General features: G+C 30.9%; 1 protein-coding gene across 12 annotated transcripts in view; it reads left to right on the forward strand.

Annotated features, from left to right (window-relative positions):
* The first annotated feature begins 558 nt into the window (after window positions 1–558).
* LOC106072115 (rho GTPase-activating protein 15-like) overlaps window positions 559–24,823 on the forward strand; it is a 31,074-nt gene continuing 6,809 nt past the window's right edge. The window contains exons 1-11 of one of the 12 annotated variants that reach the window (XM_056013056.1): window positions 559–688; window positions 6,173–6,650; window positions 8,977–9,204; window positions 11,656–11,799; window positions 14,317–14,454; window positions 14,706–14,723; window positions 17,388–17,564; window positions 18,812–18,892; window positions 20,652–20,666; window positions 23,356–23,426; window positions 24,243–24,429. In XM_056013056.1, coding sequence (XP_055869031.1) covers window positions 6,189–6,650; window positions 8,977–9,204; window positions 11,656–11,799; window positions 14,317–14,454; window positions 14,706–14,723; window positions 17,388–17,564; window positions 18,812–18,892; window positions 20,652–20,666; window positions 23,356–23,426; window positions 24,243–24,429 — 1,521 coding nt within the window. In that variant the 5' untranslated portion in view covers window positions 559–688; window positions 6,173–6,188. The remainder of the gene's footprint in view (window positions 689–6,172; window positions 6,651–8,976; window positions 9,205–11,655; window positions 11,800–14,316; window positions 14,455–14,705; window positions 14,724–17,387; window positions 17,565–18,811; window positions 18,893–20,651; window positions 20,667–23,355; window positions 23,427–24,242; window positions 24,430–24,823) is intronic. The other 11 variants (XM_056013061.1, XM_056013067.1, XM_056013070.1 and 8 more) reach the window with 11 other exon arrangements.

Below are 24,823 nucleotides of genomic sequence, written 5' to 3' on the forward strand. Positions count from 1 at the left end.
CGGGAAAATATGCAGGTCGCAACTGGGTTTGCGTAGTCATGTGAAACACTGCACTCATTCTTAATCTTCGGAATCGAAAACATTGTCAATATTATTATTTATATGTTACACAGATACTTGTTTGTTTTTACATGTTTCGAATGTTTCAAACCTAGTTCAAACTTCACACTGAACAACAGGCAGGGTTTGAATCCAGGACCACCAGGACAAGTCCAGTGAGCGCATTTAGGCCTACCACACGACCAGGCAGCCTTATTATAATACAATACTTTTAAATAGAGAATAGGAGAATTAAATATTGCCAAATGATGGCAAATGATATATAATTCACCAATACTCACTCATTATTATATTTTAGTGTCTTCTATTGCAGCCAGTTGTATTTAACATAACATGGATAGTAGATTTCATATTAAATTACTATCAATATCTTAATTTATTGATCAGTAAGGCGCTAAGCTTTACTTTGTTGTTCATGAAAATTAACCAATAAAAATGTTTACTTGGATTCACTGCGGTATTTTATAATGTAAAAGTAGAGTAATGTTATTCTTTAACTTCCGTATTGACTGTTTCCCATTTCGTTACACCCAAGCCAAGGCCTAGGCCCAAGGCGTATTGTTATTAAATGTAAAGTTAATGGAATATCTGTGTTCATTTAATAAATATTGGACAATATAAAAACTTTGTAAGTTCAAGAAATTAAAAAATTATGAAGTATAAATTACATTGTCTTGTCTAGAGGAAAGTCTAGAATAGATAATGATGGATCGTGAATTCAATAAATTAAAATTTAAATTTAATATTTTAATCATTTATGATTTAATAATAATTTAATGCTATTGAGTATTGAGAGATTTTGACATGAATTGAAATTCAATGATTGGTATTTCAATTATTTGATTTGATCATGAATAAAATTAAAAATAAATATTACAACTTAGAATGACTTAGATCTATATACATGTTTCTTATTCTAGATCCAGATTATCTATTCTGTTATACTCTGATAATCTGATTAGAATCATTAGATTATCATTATTAATAATAATTATTATAATTATAATTATTTATATCATATCCAGACTAGATGCATAGAAACCCAATATAGTTATATAGAACTAGATTTTACTAGATCTAGAATCTAGATAGAACCTAATAGACTTAAGACTTAAATATAGTCTAGTAAGTCTAGTAGAGAATAGTCTAGATGAGTCAATGTAGTAATGTAGACTAAGAGTACTAAGACTGTACTAAGTAACTAGACTAGAGTCACTAGACTGTCACTAGACTCTACTCACTAGACTCTAGACTGTAGTTAGTGTAGTGTACTACCTGTGATTTAACCTGTGTGTGAGTCCAGTGTAGTAGATCTGTCATCTAGTGATTCTAGTGTGTAGATCTAGATCTCTAGAATCTTGATTTGTAGTCACTCACTGTTCTGTCTCCTGTACTCACTCAGTACTGTACTTGTAGTTATGAATGATGAAGAGTTAATTTAATACTAGAATATCTAGATAGATCTAATAATAGACTAATGATGTAGAGCTATTATTGATTATCTTATATAATACAGACGTTACTTCAAAAAAGAAGATGATTGCGTCCTACGCGTCATGCATTTAGTCATGCATATTAACCAATGACTTAAATTCTGCCAAGTCACTAGTTCAGGCAACCCATTCCATGCTCTAATAGCACTAGGGAAGAAGGAATATTTGTACAAATTTGTCCTAGCATATAGGACGAGGATCGTGCCTTTATCTTTGTGTCTTTCAGAGTATTTTATTAAGTTTTGTTTTTGTATTTGAAGATTATGGTTCAGTGTTTTATGTATCATTGGATTGTATCACTCATGTCCCAGTAATGAGTATCTAAAAATCTTACAATCAATGATTCACAATGTATGTAGACTCTAGAGTCTAATTATAGTTTAGTCAACAGTTAAGAGCTAGATGAGTAGATCTAAATCATATTATAAAAAAAAAAAACATAACAAGAAAGAAACTGATACAGTGATAGATCTAGTTACTAGTAGTTAGATCTAGTAGTGATAGTCACATTCACACACATACTGACATCTAATAGTATTTTTAGTAATAGTGTATGTATACTGTAACATAGCAGACTACTACCAGATTTAACTAGATTACTATGGTTAGAGTCAGTGGCGTAGCTAGAGTATATGATGCCTGGTGCGGTACCTCATCTTGATGCTCCCCCCCCCCCCCCAAAAAAAAAACAACAAACAACTAACTAATTAATAACATTGCAAAACCTGTTCAAAATAATATGTATTATAAATCAAACATTGTTAATTAAAAAATATCACTTTTACATAAATATACTACAAATGATTGTTCAATGGACAAAATAGCCAAATTAGTGAGTCATCGTTGATCGCAAGTAATTCTTGATCAGTTTAAGTTTGGAAAAACTTCTCTCGCATGTAGCGACGCTTACTGCAATAGTAAAAAATATGCGAATCATGATGACGATATTTGGGACTGAATCATCTAGCTGATATTTTTTTATACATTTCAAGAGCTCAACAGGTCCTTGTTTTGGAAGTTCGGAGGCTTCTGATGAAACTGTGACAAACCGTTAAGCCTCTTTCGCTCCAGCAGAAATTTGTTTTTATCAATGTCGCTAGGAGTACTATCGAGATTGATTTTGACCTGAGGATTTAATAGCTAGGATGATATTCGGGATGGAATCATCTAGCTGATCTATATTATAAAGTAGAATGTGAGGTGTATGTATGTATGTTACTTATAGACATCAAAACCGCTTGACCAATCTTTATAAAACTAGGCAGGAATGTTCCTTGGGTACTAACTTAGATCGTAGTGTATGTATTGTAGCCCTAAAACAAACTTAAGACCCTCAAAAAAAAAAAAAGTTGTCCGACTCTATTAAAGCTATAGTATTTATGGATCTAGGCCATGGTTAACAATGTTGACATGAGAAAAGATCGAAAGGATTTAGACCTAGATTTAATTTTAAGAAATACACTTTGTGCAGATAGTTTTTTACTTTGACACATGAAAATACAAAAGAAGATCTATTGATTTCATTTTATATAATAAAATTAACCTTCAATTTTGTGTTTCAAAAGCATTTTTTACATAAATTAGTTCCTGATATCTGTGACTACAGATTTCCTGGCGAACCTTCTTTCATTAGACAATACCGTAATGAATCGCGTACTAAAAATTAATTCGTTTAATTGTTTAATTTATAATCCCATCCCTAGATCCAAAACTCAATTCAACTCTAAGATGATAAAACTTCTCTTCGCACAGATAGTTTTATACTTTAACACATGAATATACTAATTATAGTCCATTCATTTCATATTTTGATCAAATAAACATTCAAATTTGGTTTTCTAAAGCTACATTCGTTTACGAAAGCTGCGAAGCCGAGTTGAGATAGGCCTAGATCTATATTTATTCATGAATCGCGTACTAAAAATTATTTCGTTTAATTGTTCACTTTATAATTCCATTCATTTAACAAAGCTATCGCTCTTTTCGTTTTTAATAGATATCGGCTTCGGGTAAACCCATTTTCGCAAAACTAATTTTATTTTCGTAGCGAAAGAGAAAAAACTTGAAAGGATCATTAGCTAAGTTTAACATACATCTAAATTCAATCCACTAGATTAGTAAACGCAAACTTAGACCCGCAGGCCGCGGGTAATGTCAGGCTAGTATTTATATATAAAATTCAAGAGCTCAACAGGTCTTTGTTTTGGAAATTCTGAGGCTTCTGATGAAACTGTGACAAACTGTTGAAGCCTCTTTCACTCCAGCAGAAATTCGTTTTTATCAATGTCGCTAGGAGTACTATCGAGATTGATTTCGACCTGAGGATTTAATAACTGGGAAGGCGACAAAAATTCATATCTATCTGCTACATCATGAAGTTGCTCGAATCGGGTGATTATTTCTTGAACAATGAACAATCCTGTCAAGGTAGAATAAATTTCCCTTCGTAGCTCTTCTTTGTGTGTAAGTACAGAGTAGTCACTTTTCTCACCAGGCATCTTTTTCTTATGGCCTATACGTTTTTGAGGTTCTGTACTGATTCTCAGATCTGAACACACGCTTTCGGCAAAGGTATTGCTGGCTTCAGCGATGTCCTCTCGATTACTACTTAAAAATGTCTCTAATGTTTTTAGTTTGAGTGAGCAGTCTCAAATAGACAATCCTTGTTTTTGAAGGTAGAATTGCGCATCATTAATTTCAGTTAATACAGGAGCCCAAAATCCAAGATAGGTGAGAAAATTAAAAGACTGAACAGCAACCAATAATCCACCTGCTTCAGATCTAGTCGATGAATTTTCATCTCTGCTAGTTAATGTCTCCAGAGTTTGAGCAGGCAATGAATACTGACTTCTAGAATACGTTTTTGGACACCGTAGTTTTGACCTTTCATGACTGCAGCATTATCATAGCCTTGACCCCTGCAGTCCATTATGTCTAAGCCATCTGAACGCAGTTTCTCTAGAATCATCTCAGCGATTCCAGCAGCATGCTTGTCCTTTGTGTTGATGGAGTCAATAAAAGACTCATGAACCTGCACCCCATCAACAACATGTACCGTGTGTCCGAAATAAAAGTAGTAAATTAGATTCAAACTGTTTTATAGCTTACATTGTATTGAAGAAATAGTCAAGGAGATGAAACAAAATAACGACATGACTAGTTTATAAATCGTTAGTTCATGATTAAAATACAGCAGTTTATGTTTGTTCGTGTCCATACAATTTGTCGTTTTTACTGAAACGCTCATGGAAATAGGAAATTAATACACACTGGAGGAATTTTGGTGCCCCTCTCCACTTGGTGCCCTGTGCGGCCCGCACCACCCGCACATTGGTAGCTACGCCACTGGTTAGAGTATAGTATGCAAGTACTGTATAGAAATAGTATGTAGTTGTTGCGTGTTTTTGTCTATACTCACACTAGGTGACTAGGACTAGATTTTAGATTGACTTCATCTAGACATTCTCTAGAGATCTAGAAACAAGATCTAGAAGTTATTGACTTCATCTAGACATTCTCTAGAGATCTAGAAACAAGATCTAGAAGTATAGTAGCTAGATTCTAGATATCTACTATGATGTAGATCTAACTAGACATTTTAGTGACAGTACTGACTAGTCACACTCCGATAGACTCAAATATACTCCTATATTATGATATTATTAGACCTGGGTGGACTTAGAGGCCCCCAAAGATCCCATACTTAAAAATCCCAATCTTCACCAGGATTCGAACCCGGGACTCCCAGTTCAGAAGCCAAGTGCTTTACTGCTCAGCCATTGATCAACTAGATATATATATTATAATTTTTATAATATTACTAGTTCAAGGATCAAGATCTAATATTAGTGTATTAAGGATTGGCCTCTTTAGCCACATGAGAAGTTGCAAAGGGAAAATATTGTCTCTCTCGATATATTATATTTGCTGGGTAAACAGAATGGTGTAAAACCCATTTATATATATATCAGAATATAGATCTTGATCTAGTAACCATTTTAGTCTATCAGTGTAGCAGTTTTAAATCTAGATCCAGTTGTATCTAATATTTTTGTCATTGTGACATGCAGCTTGAACAGTTTCTGTTAAAACTTTAAACAGATCTATATATTTACTTTATAAAGTCTTAATGCGTTTTTATAGGTTACTACTGTTAATTTTAGTCTAAGTTGACTAAGTCTACTCTCAAGTCTAGAATAATTTATTTTATAGTTACATTTAGATGATAGATCTTTTTTTTTTTTATCTAATCTGGACTAAATTGACAAGATATATCTTTAAAATGTAATTATTTTTTAAAATACTTGTAGCTTATAATATTATATCTATACCTAATAGTTTGAATTATAAGTTTTATAGTCACAATAAACACTTGCCTTTTTTACATTTTTAAAGGGTTAATTAGACATGTTATGGTGCTAACCTGGACTGACCCAGTGTTTATATTGTTATGATGCTTAGCTGGACTATCCTGAAGCAGTGTTTTACATTGAAATGAATTTTTGTAACATTCATATGATTAAAACAATACTATTTATATAACATTTTTCATTATTAGGCAGGCTAGAGCTCAATTTAGAGTCTTGTTTAATTAACTTTTTTGTCCTATTATTTTTTAGATGAATATTATTAATAATGGCTGATACAGATGAATCTGAAAAAGTGGTCAAAGTTCTTTATGACTTTAACTATGCTGACGATGGAGAAAATATTGAGATTAAAGCAGGAGATATATATAGACTTATAGAAAAAACTAATGCTGAATGGTGGCAGGTCTATGATCCTTCAGATTATGATGGAGAATCTTTCTTTGTACCTGCACAATATGTTGAGATTGTTTCAGATGATAGTCATTTGAAAGCACTTTCAGATTTAGATAAAGTGCTTACCTTTGGTGATGACATTGCTCCAGAGGATGATAATAAGAAAAATAAATCAGCCTTACAAGAATTATCAAAGTCTAAGCAAAATGTGTCTTCCAATAATTTAAATAATGACTCTAATTGTGCATCAGTTAGCACATCAAAAAATGATTTGGATGAAGGAGAATATGTAAATTTGGATAAATTTAGGGAAGTAGCAGGCATTCATACTGAGGTAAGTTACAGAATTTATAAATGTTATAAAAAAGGTATTTATGTTCTCATTATGTAATTAGTTATTATAAAATACAAAAAAATAATAAAACAAAACTGCCTGAACAAGACACTGCCCCAAAACACCTCAATAGAAAGAAAACTATACAGAGAGCAGTGGCGTAGCTAGGGTGGGGGGAGGAGGGGGGAGAATTTGAAAATCCCCCCGAGCTCCCACTTGAGGGGGGCCCCCAAATGAGTGTTTTTTACATTTAAAATTAAATATTACTCAAAATGCAGGGGCCCCCAAAGAGGTCAAGCCCCCCTGGGCCACCAAACAATGGAGAGCTCTCTGATCTGGAAACTATTGTGCAGTTCATCTCATATATTGGTCTAGTCATCTGAATGCTCCAACATTAAAAATGAGAACGGGGAAGAATAAGATGAGAAAAATTATAAAAAAAATATCATCACCCCAGCTTAATGCATTTCTTTTTTCAAATACATCTCTGCACTAGATGTGAATTGTAAAAATGTCATTTTCATCACTTGTTATAAAGTCTTGTAAAAAGAGTATCATAGAATTGCCTAAAAAGATATTGAAGCATTCTTAATTTCTTCATTTAAAACTATTTCAATTTGCTTTTATTAGGAAGTTTGAATACATTGAAATGTTTCATTTTTTTTTTTTCTTTAAGTTGTACTTACTTAATCTGAAGTTGTTTTTTTTTTTTTTATTGAGTCTTGATTAGTATAGAAAAGAACAGGCTTTGCAACTGGTTTAATATCAAACTCAAATCACTTGGAACATTTACTTAGATTTTGTTAAAATGTTTAAGGTTTCCATAGTCCTTGACTGTTTTTTGTTTACTAGATATTAGTTTGTATAGTAAATGGGCATCTTAAACACCCAAGAACCCAAATAAGAACAGGCTTTGCAACTGGTTTAATATCAAACTCAAATCACTTGGAACATTTACTTAGATTTTGATAAAATGTTTAAGGTTTCCATAGTCCTTGACTGTTTTTTGTTTACTAGATATTAGTTTGTATAGTAAATGGGCATCTTAAACACCCAAGAATCCAAATAAGAACAGGCTTTGCAACTGGTTTAATATCAAACTCAAATCACTTGGAACATTTACTTAGATTTTGTTAAAATGTTTAAGGTTTCCATAGTCCTTGACTGTTTTTTGTTTACTAGATATTAGTTTGTATAGTAAATGGGCATCTTAAACACCCAAGAACCCAAATAAGAACAGGCTTTGCAACTGGTTTAATATCAAACTCAAATCACTTGGAACATTTACTTAGATTTTGATAAAATGTTTAAGGTTTCCATAGTCCTTGACTGTTTTTTGTTTACTAGATATTAGTTTGTATAGTAAATGGGCATCTTAAACACCCAAGAATCCAAATAAGAACAGGCTTTGCAACTGGTTTAATATCAAACTCAAATCACTTGGAACATTTACTTAGATTTTGATAAAATGTTTAAGGTTTCCATAGTCCTCGACTGTTTTTTGTTTACTAGATATTAGTTTGTAAATGGGCATCTTAAACACCCAAGAATCCAAATAAAATCATAATCATAATGAGCAACAAAGTTGGTTAGAGAAAAGTGGTATGAACAGGTTGGCAGGCTGTTGAGGCCAATGGTAGAATCAATCCGTAATTGTTTTAGACAATATGCTGCGTTATATTAAAAAAAATTTTTACTAAACCATTGTAATAAAAATAATTAAAGAAAAAAAAAAAGCAATGCAAATAAACATATTTAGCATTTGATTCACAAAATACACTCTCCATAGTGAAAAACTTGTTTCCAATGTGTCCTAATAAACCTACATATTTTTCAAATCACCATGAAGTTGTATTTTAAAGATACTGACAATGTTTACTCAAGAAGAAAAGAAGGACACACATTCAGTTTGAAAGACTTAGGAATCTTTCAAATTACAATTTGTTATTTCAAATCATTTTTCTATTTTGTCAGGGATCTATAAAGTTTTAGTCTTTACCTACTCAAACTGTTCCAATTGATGTATTTCAATGTAGTCATACAGCACTAAATACCCAAGCATTTGTTTTTTTTTAATGAAAATTATGAACCATAAAACTACATTCCAGTTTATGTAATTTAAGCTAATGTCTTTGAAAACATTAAAATCACTATAAAACATATTGTTGAAACATTTATTGTACTGTGATTCAATTTACTTTGGATCTTCATCTTTTGCTGTTAGTATTAGCCAAAATGGTTAGTAAAAAATACTGTGTGCAAGAACTCTGTTGGCATTTTTTTTAAGATAAATTTATTTAACAACAGATATTTCAAATATTTTCAGGGTAAAATTGGTCCACCAATTAGCGCATCAAAACCTCCACAAGAACTTATTCAAGGGACAATACCTCCACCCTTACCCAGTGAGGGCACTTATGTTAAAGAACTTTTGAAAGGTTTGCCTTGGGATATATATAAAGAACATACTTTGGGGAGGCATTTTTATGTTAATCGGGAGACTGGAGAACGTGCATGGAAACCTCCAAGGAAAGAGAAAGCCTCGCCTGATCAGGTTACAATCTTTTTTTTTCTCTTTTTAAAGTTTTGTCGTAAAAAGGAATATAAAGAATGTTCTTTCATAAATATAATAGTAATAGAATAGGTGTTAGTGCTTTAATATAGTGTAAATATTTAAATTATTAGAGAATATTCACAATTTTTTTTTATAAACCAATATTCTTAGAGTTGAGAATAATAAGCAGAATACTTTAGCCTTAGACATTATTTTGACATTGCTACTTTTTTATATATTTTTTAGATTTTACTTATTTTATTGGCACATATGTACATTAGTTAAATTTGGTTTGCACTTTTTTTTACTAAAATAATTTTGAATTAATCATGCCAGCTTTCTATTTAGTTTTCATTGAAACTAATAGAATAGTTTTTACACTAATCTATATACTTCTATATTTATCAATCTATGTATAGGTCCCCTCTGACATTACTAAATATCCCTCTTTCACACTTTGTGTTATCCCAAAAATATGAAACTTGAACCAGTAAACTCCTATTGGCCTAAGAATAACTAAGCACTTTTCATTCCTGGTTGAACCTATTAATTGTTTCTTTTTGTCCCACTTCAAATGTAATGGCTAATATGCCTTTTATGTGTTTTCATTTCCTATTGCTGTTGTTTTTTTTTTAATTGAAAAACAAAATGACACCTTGGCACAATTGAAATTATTAATAAAAGGTAATAGAAATGTTTGCATTTTTGAAAATTCTGAACTGCTCAGTTTGAGTCTATGACCATGTGACTATAGAGTAAAGGTTGATGTTTATTTCATTGAAGAAGTGATAGCAATGTCAGGGCCTAAATTGTGCTGATGTGCCTAAAAATCAAAATCATTTTATCATTAAATATGTCAGTGTTTATGTTAATGGGGACTGGCTTTTTCTAATTAAAAAAAAACAAACAAACAAAAGAGTTTTACCCTTAAGAGCTATAGGATCTGAGTGGTCAAAGAAATTAGTATGTATGTGTTTAAAAGGAAAGAGATTGAGGAAGCAAGTCAAAGATATGTTATTGTTTAAGGCAACAACTGATGGCTAAATAAATGTGTAGTCTTAGGGACGGCTAAATTGTATAAGGGGATATTCCCGCTCTAGTTATTGGAGTACAAAGCAAACAAATTTTATTCCTAGTATGAGCTTATAAACAGAAATTTTAGGACACTCATAATAAAGCAAAATATTTATTTTTCATTATATCTGTGGGCATAATTTGGTACAATAAGTAGATGAGTGTCACCTATTTTAACAAGTAAATGGATAAAAATGTAAAAAATAAAAAAAATGTGTGAAATACAAACCACATTAAATGAGAAATTATCAAATATAGTTTTCTAGTTCATTTTTATTGTAGGAATGGATTACTAACTTCCTAGAAATAGCTGATTAAATTTCATAATTTATAAATTTCAAATTATATAAAGGAAGGTTCTTTTCATCAAATAAACATTATATTAAAAAAACTACAACAAAAAACAAAGCTTTTACTGAGTGAAGGGAGAGCACAGTTTAATCACTGCCATGTCTCTCAATATTGCAATTTTATCTCCCTTTTTAATTAATTAGTTTATTACCACTAGTTGATCAACTTATATGTTGATTAATGATTCATCATCATCTATTCTGTCCCCTAAATTTTGTCTTAGTGACACTTTGCATAACCCAATCCCTCCAATTTTCCCAGTCAGTACCCGTTCTTAGCAAGATATCAAGAGAAGGGCTGGTCCATTCTTTTATTTTGCCCAGCCTGCATTTCTTTGGATGACCCTTTCTTAGTTTTCCCACCACTGTACTTTGAAGAATGACTTTTGACAGTGTATCATGTTAACAATCAAAATTGTGTGAAATTTCAACTTAATATGAGATTGGGAAGGGGGAGAAAAAAAGTTACTTATTGTTATTACAGATATTTGTAGGTAAGCCTAAACATTTAGTGTAAAAAACCTAATTGAGATAAATATACAATATCCATTTTGTCTGTTGTTATGGACTGTTATATTCAATACCTATTGTCAAATCTTTTCATCTAACTTTTTTTTTCTTTTGATTTTTTTAAGTCAGCATTACAAAATCTGTTACAAATTAATTACTTAAATTTTTTTTTTTTTTTTTTAGTTAACTACTAATTAGCATGCTATAGATCTATAAAAAGGATATGGAAAGGCTGTTACAACAAAAGAACCATCATTTTTTGGTTGGTGATAACTAAAAATATACAGGAAATGGTTTTCTAGATTGATCATAATATAATCTTGTTAGGTTCCAACTTGAGTCTATTCATCAACACATTCAGCTCTATCCTTATATTCATGAGCAAATACAAAATTGTCATCAATAGACAGCACCTTACTATTTGCACATTACATTAGTCAAGGCTTACATTGTTGTGTTTCCTGTGTTATACTAGCTTTTTGCACAAATTATTTTATGCTTCTCCTTGAAACTGCAGCCCAAAGCTCCAGAGATGAGCTCGCCGGCATCAGATTCCTCTCCTGCTAATAAAGATGGAGAGTGGTCTGGTATCCCGCCGGAATATGAACAGGTTCATGATAATGGCAATGTTTATTTCATCCATAAGTCTACCCAGGAGAAGGTGAGGCATTTATATTTGTAAGGTTGATGAGTAAACTTTTATTTTGTATCAGGCATGTCAAATTGTATATTTGGGGCTGCAAAGTGGAATTTTTTTTAAAGGAAAGGGTTACAGCAAGATGTAGTCTTACAAGCACTGGAGATTAAAAGATTAAATTTTCTTCAGTCTATATATATATGGCTTATAGCCCACCATTCTATTTATTCGCTTAATATTTTGCAACCCACAACTCATGGTATGTATATATATTGCAGCTACAAATAATATCTAATAATTGAGAAGTAACCCACATCACAAATACTTCTTGTACAAAATACAAAGTAAAAAAAATGAATAAATAGACTAAGACTTGTTGAAGACTTATATACCCATTCAATATTTCAAAAGATTAGTGATCACTTTCCAATTATTTTTTAAATTGTGTCGTAGTATTTTTTAATGCTAATAAATCTGTATTCTTTTTATGATTACAATGTATGTGCATCTCCATCTTGAATCAAAGAGGACACTAATAAATACCAGACATTCCTACTCCTATATGCCAAGCATTGAGAATATAGTGTTAGACTTATTTTGACAAAATTTTTCAAACCAGTTTTCAAAGAAGAATGCATTTAGATTATGCATATAACAAATCATTACATTACTTTTTATGATGTTGGTACAGATCTATTTTCAAAGATGTAATAGCATGTGTTACATGCTACTTTAAATGACTGTCCTCAAATCATCCCAGAAGTGATTTCAAGGGACAAAGTGAAACACTATCACTTTCTAAGCAGTTTTAATCAATGAGATTTTTTTTTTTTTTTGTTGGAAAGCACATTTTAAATTAGTTAAACTCAAAAATATTTATATACATTTGCCTATTTTGCTGTTAATTGACAATATTCCATTACCAGTTCACAAGTAGCTAGTGTGTTGCATATTTGACCTGCCTGTGCAATATTGTGATAGTTCTCGTACAACCTATATTAATGCCCCTTGCTTACAATGTCCTAAAAATGCTGTTTTTCTCTGTGTACATTTTGCAATACAGTTTTATTTTTATTGCAGTAGCTATGCATGCATCTTTGAATCATTAATGCATGTTAATTTAGCCTTTAATCTTTATTTGTTTTTCTAAAATATATATATATTTTACAATTTCCATTATGCGAATAGCATAGCCACTAAAACAAAAATGGATTGTCAATGGTAAATATAAGCTTAATATAATATTTAAAAAAAGTAATAGAAGAGAACTTTGATGTGCTGATTATTAAATGAGACTGCAGTAAAATTTGCTGCAGATCTAAACTATTATTATTATTGAAACACAATTTTTAAATACTACTTTTTATTCAAAATATAAACATTAAAAAAGGATATAATATTACAAGTAAAAAAAAAGTTTTCTATTGCAAATGAACAGTATTAAAAAGAAAGTAAGGATATTTAAATTTAAAAGTTATTTAGTGTAATACTTTGACATCTTCATTTAAAGAAACAGAACATGATTGTGTTCAAACTGGGTCTTCCCAGGACCTTTGAAATTCTCAAACACCACCACCTGCTCTTTTGGTAATATCTGGTGGACAATCGTACCCCTAAAGTCATCTGCTATGGACATGTTCAATAAAAACTGGTCGTCCCAGTCTCCAATTTGTGGATGTAATCAAATGGGACTTCAAAGCAGTAGACATTGATGTTGACTACTGGGAAAACATAGCCCTAGAACGCACTATCATTGAAGCTATGAACAGAGAAAAAGTAATGGCCTCATCTCTGGAAGAGAAACAAAAAAATGGCAGGCTCCTTTACCAATAAAGTGAATGCCAACTAAAACTGCCTTATATGTAGATGGGAATGCCTTTCGTGAGTAGGGCTCCACAATCACATGAAAAAATTATCTCTGAGATGAACCATAGTCGTTCTATGACTGAAAGATTTAGTCATTTTATCAATACATGCAGGACTTCTGTGGATCTTTTGTTTCAGTATGGTCTACTTAATATGTATTTTTCATTTTATCCTGTCACCCCCATTTCCATGAAATTTTGTACAAAATTAATAGAATCATTTTAAAACAATTTTATAGAGAGAATAAGTGGATATTAATTGTAAATAATACAAGCTCTAACATGACACCTGCCTACAGAAACCTTGTAGAGGTTAACTGACTACATTGAAGTGAAATATTTAGTTGTACTTAACTTGTGCCATTCTTCTCAATCAGATGCGATGGAATACAAATGTAAAAAAAACATGAATGCTATAATAAGATTTGCACCACAAATATTGATTTAGAAACACAATATATTTTCTTATGGAAAATCTGTTTGAATGGTCAATGCATTTTTGAGAGAAAGAATATTTCAGTGAATTAGTCTGTAACTGTATGTTAGTAAAATATGTTTACCTGTGAACTTTGATGTTGTCTGAGCTCTAACTGGAAATGTCAACCTGATATTGGTTTCCTTTGTTTTGTCTGAAATGTATCACTTTGTAATCTCGTATATAACAACCATGTTTCAGTGGAAGAGAATAGTGGACAAAGTAGGTCGAAAGTATTTTCACAAAGTTGGCTCAACAGATACTCTGTGGGCCCTCCCAGGAGCAATGGGAGCCCCTGGTAAAGAGACCTCTATAGAAAACAGTGAGCAAACTATTCAGGTATTTTGTTCCACAGAACTTACATATTTACCCAAAGCTGCCAAATTTGCATTTATCCCTTTCATAAATTTAAGAAAGAAAAAAAAAAACCTCTTAATAACCTATTACACATACATATAAATATATGCTAGATTTTTTTAGTGTGATACAGTATTCACACCTACTTAACACTCTAGATGTATCCAGTTGTTCAGCTTTTTTTTTTTTTTTTCATAAGTATTGTAACCCTGCTTTCTTTTCTCACCATTTAGATCAAACCCTTCTCTAGGGTGAGTTTCTCCATTCTCTCCACTTATATTTGACCTTGTTCCCTTGTCAGTCTGTAGAACATTTTTATTTGGTTTTGTTCAAGGGCTCCAACACTATTTTCTTTTTTTCTTCTGTTGTTATTTCAAACAATTTTTTACCATAAGAAATTTTGATATATATATATATATTTTTTGAAATATCAGTATTTTATTTTTAAAACAACTATTTTGAATTTTAATACTTCATTAAAGTATTTTTTAAATACATTTTTGTGTTGAAGCATTTATAATTTTTAAAGTAGTTAGCCTCCATTTATTCTACATTCTATACAGCTGATCAATAAATTAGCCAAGATTGCATTAGACATTTACTGTTTTGTAACCCACAAAAACCCATTAACTCTACATTTAATCTTTTATACAGCATCCTCTTTAATTTACCTTGGGTCTGAGAATCAACTAAAAGTTACTTAACTTCTGCAATTAGTTTGTATGCATTTACTGTTTCTAACAGTTTACTGTTATTTAAAAAACACCTGCTAACCTCTTTCTTTACCAGTCACTTATGAAACATTCAAGTTGCCAAAATGGTGAATGATTAATACCTTATGTTTATTGAATGTTTATCTAGCATTAGATTGAAAAATGTATAACAAGTGGTGAATTAGCAATCAGTTATAATTGCCTTTATTTAATGTAAATTCATGAAATTAAACATAGCTTTCTTTAATACTTATAATTCAATGTCTTGAGTGCATTATGAAAGATCATATGACAAAAATGTCATTGTAGTATGAAAAAATATTATAATTTTAAGTAGAATGATTTGTTTCATTAAAAAAAAAAAAGAAATTTTTACAGTTGGTTGCAATATTTTTTTGTTTATGGTTACTTCTATGACTATAATAGCACTGCAATTGATGTTGCTTTTCCAAAAGATACTTAAAAAGCCCTCATCTTTATTATTCAAGATACATTCCATAGTGTGAGCCTACTAAGAAAATTGTATTATTGAATATAACAAAGGAAAAAACCCAAATGAATTTTATTTTTAAAATGTATTTGTTTAGCAAACAGTGTTAGAAAATATATTTAAAAAAATACTATCATGCTACCTCAAAAACCCTAACCTATACATTTCATATTAGAGCAATGTCTTTCAAATTCTATTTCCTTGATTTATTATTTGTTTTTTACATCTTTGAAAGCAATGTTTCAAAGTGTTAATTATAGTTTATGTCTTAAAAAAAACAAACATAACTCTTGGTTGTTCATTTAGTCTTTATCTTGTGAAAATCTAAATGCATTGTTATCATCATGGCCTCCTAGATTTTAATAACAGGAAATATTATTAAGTAGCAGTCAAATGAAATATGAAAAAAAAAGTGTGTTTGTTAAAGATTTCTTTTTATATCATACAAATAAATTTAAGCTATAAACAATTAACACTAATCTCAAGGAATACTCAGGAAATAAATGAACTCCACAAAATTGAAATCTATTCCACATTGTGATAAATGAGCCTTTTCCAAGCACTATTTTTTTGGTTAGCTTTAGTATGAATACACCTAATGCTTTACATAAAATTCATACAAAAGGAAACCTTTCTTAATTCTCTCCTTTAGTTTAAATTTAAATGTATTTTTACTAAATACTGTGTAAATGCTATTTAATAATATTTCCTGGTATAATACATTCAAAAGTAAAAGTAGTTCTGGGTAATATTGTCATATTATATATACATTAATTTTGCCCATGCTTAATGTACACAAAAATACATTTTTATTTTACACTTCCTTTTTTATGTGTTTGTATTGTTCAAGTATAATTTCAAAATAAAACAAACAATCCTTTTATTTTTAAAGTATGTCTTACCGAATTTAGCTATAGCAGCTCAAGAAATCTGGTTTTAGTATGAAAATGTCTCTCTTGGTATAGTTCTGAATGGAAAGATAGTACTACTTTATCTCAAAGCTTTTCAAACATGACATGTGTACACTTTCTTACTGAAGACTGAGGACCACAATAATAGAATTGAATTTTCTGAAAGTTGTCAAACATTTTTGTAGACTGTCAGTGTAGGGGTGGGGAGAGGGTTAGAATGATAACACTGTTTTACCTCATTCTATTGTAACTGGGTATTGTAAATGCTGTATGTTACAGTGTATCAATAACACAAATATTCATTGGTTGCATTTTGATACCTTTCATTTACATAAGTGTAGTACACTCTTTGTTTTATTATTTGGATCTATTTAATTAATGTCTTGAAGCAATTTCAAGTAATATGGTTTTACAAATATGTTTCATATTTAGAATGAAAACATAAAAGATGAAAATTGAAAGGTTTGATTACTTTTTTTTTGAGTACACAAAAGCCTCATCATTAACGTTGAAGTGTCCTGATATGCTAGTGAAAACTTTTATATGGAATATTGTATTGGTCTGAATCTTGCTTTTATTAACTCTCATATATTGCTTGCTTTATTGCATGAATATCAAGCTTTACCGTGGCATAAATTTTTAATAGCTTAACTTAACAATGCTATCTTTTAGTATTTCAATCTGAAGTAATCCTATATCTAAATAATTAAAAACTGGCTTATCTTTAGAATTAGCTTTATTTTATCTTCTATTCTACCAACTTTGCTCACTGCATTTTTCTTTGTTGCTCACCTCTCTCAGCGTGATGTCCATTGGGAATCTCAAGGGCATCGCATGAGCACGTTTGGGGGATTGTCAATGCGAGCTAACAAGGCCATGTCCACATATGGTCAGCTGGAGACTTCCTCATCAGTTATCAACAGGTCCTCTACGCTGCCTGCAAACTTCATGGCTGCCAGAGTCCAGTCACCTGCCAATGTAATTTTAGTTTGCTATATGGCTTAATGACACAAATGTATATAAATCTTTTTTTAAAAAAGCTGCCAATGAGTTGCAAACAACACAAAATAATTTTAATCTTTTGTGTGTGTCTCTTTAAGCTTGAAATAATCACAAAACCTTTTTTTTCTTGTCTGTATTGTTTGAAAGCTGTTTGTTTTGAGATCAAAGCTCATTTAATTAAGTAGAACTGTCAAAATTATCTACGCACAACTTAAAATACTTTGATTTTCCTTTGTAATTTTTTTTTAAAATTGAATTGTTGTATTGTATTAAGTATGTCTTCTAAATTGGCTCTATTAAAAAAAAAACAACTAGCCTTTGCTGCTTGGTGGGCTTGGTGGTTATAGGAGTCTGGAGTATAGCCCCCTTAAACGTTGCGACTACCTATTAAGGTGCTCCTGGCAGCTCCTGCATCTGCTTTGATGCCAAATGTAATGTCTATCAACCCCTTTATCTAGGAATATGCCTGAAACTTTCCTTACATTCATCATATCTTAGGAACGATGAAGCCATAAAAAAGTATTTAATTAATTTATTAGATTTTGAATTCATGGCTTAATTAAAGTTGCCAACTTTTCCAAGCAGAATTGTTTTGAGTTCTTAAGCAAAGATATGCATGTCAGGCTAGACTATTTCAAATAGTTCAGTAAGCATGAATCAGGAAAGTTTAAAATAATCATTGTCTTAGGACTTGGATGGTTCTGGCCAAATATAGTTTCCATTTGAATTGTGCTTACAGGTTGAACAATCTTCATAAACTCCCCCTTCCTTCCCCCCACCCCACATTCTTTTCCTGTTTTAGTTTCTCTTCTGCTATATTGTTTCCTGGTTTCAAGTGATATGTATGATACAGAAATGACTGAAATTATACCTAATAACTCTTATCTTATTATATTTGTCACATACGTCAAAATAAAGAAAAAAAATTTTTTTCTTCCAATTAAAATTTATTTTCTCAATCATTTTCTGCTACAGTTGAGGCATCTTAATTGCATAGCAGCTGATTAGGTTTTGCTTATGAATTAAGTGAACTAAGCAGAATGCCCATCTTAATATTAATGGGTTTTTTTTTTGTTGTTTTTTTTAATATATATTTTTTATGCATTTACGTAATAGGAAATTAATTAGGTTCCAGACTGACCAAAACAAATATTTCACAACTAGATTGTGTCATCTTGATTTAATTAAAAAATTTTTTAAACTACTATTAAATTCATTCTCAGGAACGGAGCCGCAGCCCAGTAACAGTGCAGAGACCCACAAATTTATCAGCACCAAATATTAGTAATGTGACTATACTGGAGGTAATTTTCCTTTTGTTATTGGCTTAATTAGATGCCCCAGAATCATTTATAAAAGCCATAGTTCCTTCAATATTTGTACACAAGTAGAAGAACTCTTAATATAAGCCCTATTTTCTACAATTGTAACAATGTTTTTGTCTAAAAGTGGAAGGTTGTATCACATTGTTCTATTTGTACCTAAATCCAGAGTAGACCAGAATTAGCTATATAAATAAACATATGTGTTTAAAATAATTACATCATAAAAAAAGCATCATTAAGAAAGTCAATGCAGTAATCAAAAATTTGTTTATTCAAGAAATGCTTTTCCCTTGGTTGTTAGAACAAATTATTTAGACACATTTTGAAACTACAAAAAAGTATATACATTTTCAAAATGATTCATTTATTTTCAATGGATGGGTTAAAACTCAGAATCCTGTCTGTACCATGCATAGTCAAATTGAATTTCAGAAAACATAAAACAAGCACAATATTAAAAAAAAAACTTATAAAAAGAAAAAAAATGGGGCTTATTTAAGGGAAAGAACTGCACATTTATCTCTCCATTCTAATATTTATTTCCTTTTTTTGATCAAACAAAATTAATTGATTTCCACAAATTAATGATTTAATTGGTTACCTTTTATTGATTCATGTTTTGTTAGGGACAATGAATTATTGTGCAAAGTTTCAATTTAATCCAAGAATGCAAAGTGGGAGAAAACATTTTTCTTATAAAACAAACTAATCTCTCATATCAGATATTTGTCTTACAATTTGTGCATTACAACATTAGACTACAAGAAAAAGTAATGTGCATGTGAGTTATGAACACATCCTGGTCCATCCATAATGTAGCTATAATTTTTTTTTTTTAAAGTGGTAAATATATATTTAGGAAATAGTATTTTGTAATTTTCCCCTACATCCTAAGAGTCGATCTTTGAGAACTTTGGTAAATTAAATGGAGATATTTTTTTCTAAGACCTAAGTTTCAACAAAAGACACAGCCCTTATTGAATTTTACAATAGATGACTATGGTCTAGTTTATTGTTATTATTTTCGTAAGGACATTTGCTTTTATAGTTTTGTATTTAAAATCATTAGTAGTGGAGTGATTATATTCATTACCACTTCTAGTAATAACAACCATACGGAACCATATAGAACGCTTCCAATGACATGCGTCTCAAATAGCCTCTGATAACCACTCCAACTCCTGACCTTCTTATATAGTATGTAGATAGATATTGGGTCCGGCAGAACTGTTTTCACTGACAGGAGAATGAGCAAATCGGTAAGCCTTGTTTACTCACCTTGGAGAAGGAAAAATTTGAATTTAAACCTCTGCTACCTTGCAACTATTCCTAAACATGGTAAGGCCAAATCAGGAGCCTGAGACCCTTGCAAACTTTGCAACACACAGTGCTATGTCCTGGCAGAGCATGCGATGCCTTTGATGTTACTTTAGAGACATCAGTTGCATAGAGTGGGGGAATTGATGTCTGGTTGGCATCATTCCAACCATAGCTAATGCTTAAGCATTCATCTTATTTCTGAAATGATCCATAGAAAATGAAGTAGGCTATAGAATTCAAAGTCATAGGACTTTCAGTTCAAGTCCTAATGATTCTTGAATAGGGTGGAATAAAGCAAGGATCAATTAGAGTCATTTAAGTAAGATACATGGAAGGTGAGCATCATATGGCATATTTTCTTATTTAACAATAGTAATTTTTTTTTAAAGAGGTAATGATTATTTACTTTACATTTCAGCCCTTTATTAACAGCGTAAGTTTTTATAGACCTTAAAATAAACAATTCATGCATGGCTAGTGCTTGCTGATTTCTAAAGTTAAACAATTATTTCACTCCATGATTTGAAATGAGTTAAAATTTACTTTTATGTGCTTATGCATGAAAACGTTATTAAAGTCATGCAATAAAGTTTTTATTTCAAGCCTGCTCCAGACAGTATCTAAAGTCAGAATACAATAATGCAGCTTATATATGGTCTATTTTATTTCAATGTAAAATATATTTAATTAAAAATGTTTTTTTTTTTTTTTTTGAATTTTCTTAAGAAACCAACTTGATAAATCAAACATTTTTCCTAGTGATCTTTATTTACTTAAAAATTATCAACTGCTGAGGTTTATAAAAACTTTATTGTCTGTCCATTAGTGAAAAAAAATAGTACCACTACAGTCATTTATATCTTGTAAGCTCATTATATTCAATGATTTTTGTTCATATTCAATTTTATATGTTTGAATGACATGAGTTTTATTTTTACTAATGCATTTCAAAGCACTTAAACAAATTTTGTTTCTAATTAAGTTCAACATAATTTTGATTAGTGAAAAAATATAGAATAAAAACACTTTATCTGTGCAGTCAGTTAGAAAAATAATATATTGTACTTGATAATAAATCAGTACATTAATTTAAATCATTTCATTACTTCAGAAAAGACTTTAAAATAGAGAAAATTGAATAACAACAAACAAAAAAAAGTATTTGAAAAAAATAAAAATGGTTAAATTTCATTAATTAACTGTTATTCTCACTATGACAGCGTTTCTCAAACTGCGGAGGGTTGCCATTTTTTTTTTCTTCAAGTACAAAAATTCTATTGTATTAATTAACATTGTAGTTATAAATCCACATATAAAAAAACTAAAAACAAAACGATCTAAGGCTCAAGAAATGAAATGATCAAGTGCTGTCATTTTAAGTAAGATCTTTCATATTGTTTCATTAAGGTGTCTGCAGCAAGAATCATTACAAAATTCTTTGAAGAATATATTTAAATGCAATTCTTGGGTCTACCCATCTTTCTTGTGTGAGAAATTTTCCTGAGTAACTTGCCGCCATTCAGTTGATATAATTTAGATGAATAAGATGCACACGTTTAGTTTTACTCAAAGATGATCTTACAACAATTGATCTTACTTGCTTTACTGCCTTGAATGTCTTTCACACATCAATATTGGCATGTTCCATTCCTTTTTAATTTAACTAAGTTTGACCTGCGTTCTTCTTAAAAGGAAAAATAGTGTGTTGTATATGGTAGGAGAAGCAATTTTCTAAACATGGACACTTGGGCTTCATTCCTACCTCTCTGAAGTAACTTACAGTGCTCCCACAGACCCTTTTTTTTTTCTTGTAAAAGTTTGAGAAACATTGCACTGTGATGATTTCTTTTTAATTTTCTTTTTAATTTGTTGAGGGGGTATATGATGCTTAAGTGATAATTAAACCAAATAACAAAATGAACAAGAATAATTAGAAAACACTTATTAACCACTTAAATTAACCACTTACTTCATGTTGATTTTTGTTAAATGAAGAGTTGGCTGTATGGAGAAGACATTTTTAAAAATTATATAACCAATCTCTAATTGGACTATATCAAGACAAGCATGCTCTCTATTGAATATATTCATTTACAGAACTGCTGTTTACAAAATGATTTTTCAAAAAATAGTTCAAACTTACTAGTTTGTAAGATATTAATGAAAGCCCTTGATGCTGATGAATCACTGACTTGGTAAATAAAAAAAGTGAAGTTCCCTTGGCACTAATTAGTAAAAAGTGTACCAGCTCTATAGTTTTAAAGATAGTGTCTTGTAACCAGCCCATTAATCAACACACTTTGCTATTTAAAAAAAAAAATCACTTGTGAGCCATGACACATGGACTTTCTCTTTGGTTTGAAAGTTGTTGTTGTTTTTTTTACCAATCCTGCCAATCTATCAGAATGGCTTTATGCAAGATTTGATATGATTGTAAATGAAAAGCTGTCACTTGAGACTGAAGGATGCTATCTTAAGACAATTAAAATGTCAGCAGAAATGATCTTGAGCTTTGAAGATACAATACTAGGGAACATTGAAAAAGAAATGGAGATCAATGTCTAAACTGTATGTCAAAAAAAGAACTTTGAAAGGGGGAGGGGGGGGGGAGAGACAGGAAATGTATAGAATAGTGTTCTTTTTATTTTTTTGTTAAATACTAGGAAGTGTTTTATATGTGCATGACTAAAGTCTAGCCTTCACCAGTACTGTAACCCTTGTTGAACTGACTGACAGTGTTTTGTCTACTCAGAACCAATAAAACTTATTGAATGTTGGATTAACAGATTGAATGAAGGAAGAAGGAGAAGTTAAGCCAGCTTAGTCTAAGAAGATATAAATACAGATAAATTTAAGATCCTACTTTCTTTTTAATTTCATTTTTTAAATCTAAATTATCTTTTGAAATTGTAAAATAACAGAATTGAAACTATTAAACTGTTGTTTTTTTGCACTCCCATTTTTATTTGTTTCTTCTATGATGTAAGTACATTTGAATTGTAATTGATCCAATGGCATGTGTGCCACGTGCACCAGATGAATGAGTAGGAAATAGAAATCTTCATTTGAATGGCTCTTCTTCTGTACTTCTTGTTAACATAGTGGCCACTTTCTGTATGCAGGATGTACTGGAAGGCTATGTCAACAAAACCAAGCTAACACTTACAGAGCTGGGCCCCAAGAAAAAAGTCAAGTAAGTCATTAGACTTGTTGATGTCATTTTGTTTGTCAGCAGCCTTGTCATTAACATCCAAGTCATTAACAGTAGCATTGTCTCTCTCTCCTCCTCTTAGTAATCTCTGTTTCATCTGCTCTCTGTCTCTCTGTTTATCTCCCTTCACTTCTTTTTACACACACTGACACACTATGCGAATTGATCAAATTGAGATAACCATTTTTGTCTCTGCCAGTTAAATCTAAGAATCTTGAGAGAGGTACTGTTAACTCTTTTTTTTTAAAGATGAAGAGCTGTGATAACATAACATCATCATAACATAGAATACATCACTTGTTCTTTTTTGGTTTATTCCTATACTAATTTTAAATGTCAGTAGTTATCTGCTGTTATCCTTTTAAACATAGAAGCACTAAATAAGTTGGCTACAGCTGATCATGAAACTCCTGGTACAGCCATCTCACTAATCACAAAATAGCACAACATTTCAAGCTCCATTTTCTGATTCTGATTAGGGTTTGCAGTTCAGTTTGCATTGTATCATGTTTTAATTCAAAATTTAGTTCCCTCCTTTTTTAAAAAATTATCTGTGAAAGAATAAAATAGCCAAACAGATGGACCATATGACCCATCGGGAGTTGAAACTAAGGTCAGGTACCGTCATTCAAAACATTTTTTTGGACCTGGGGCTAGGTATCTTGTCTTTCCTTTTGTTTCAGGAAAGGTCACATTGGGAGGCTAGTGTCCTGCTTAAACTGAGAGGCTGCTATTCATACTGTATTAATTACAGCATGAAGTATTTACTTGTGTATATTTTCTCTCTTTATTTGATAGGAAGAATTGGTCTCAGACTTACTTAGTACTGCAGGGATCCAATTTAATATTTTACAAAGACCAAAAAGCAGCAGCTCAGAAGCAAAACTCACCACATGGCAAGCCTGAGATGGTGGTAACTCTACAGGGAGCCCATGTGGACTTCAACCCCCCGAAAGAATACACCAGCAAGAAGAACACTATACTTGTTAGTTTTAGACTCGTTTCTTGAATTGTTAGAGCTTTGTAGATGTTTAAGTAAAATTGAACAATTGAGAATGGTGGTACATATTTACTATAAGATCATATAAACGCAATCATTGTTGTCATAGTTAGATTAAGAAATTGTTAAATGTTATAATTAAGTACATTCTATTAGTTAGATTAAGAAATTATTAAATGTTATAATTAAGTACATTCTATTAGTTAGATTAAGAAATTGTTAAATGTTATAATTAAGTACATTCTAAAAATGTTGGAGTTGTAATTCTTGTATAATGCTGTAAGAAAAAAATAGCTAAGTTCCCATTGAGATCAATCAGTGTTTTGGGAAGATTATGATATGGCCAGCATTTAAAGAAACTGTCAGTTAACGTTAAGAG

The sequence above is a fragment of the Biomphalaria glabrata genome, chromosome 1 (genome assembly GCF_947242115.1).
Source record: "Biomphalaria glabrata chromosome 1, xgBioGlab47.1, whole genome shotgun sequence".
In the NCBI taxonomy this organism is placed as follows: domain Eukaryota; kingdom Metazoa; phylum Mollusca; class Gastropoda; family Planorbidae; genus Biomphalaria; species Biomphalaria glabrata.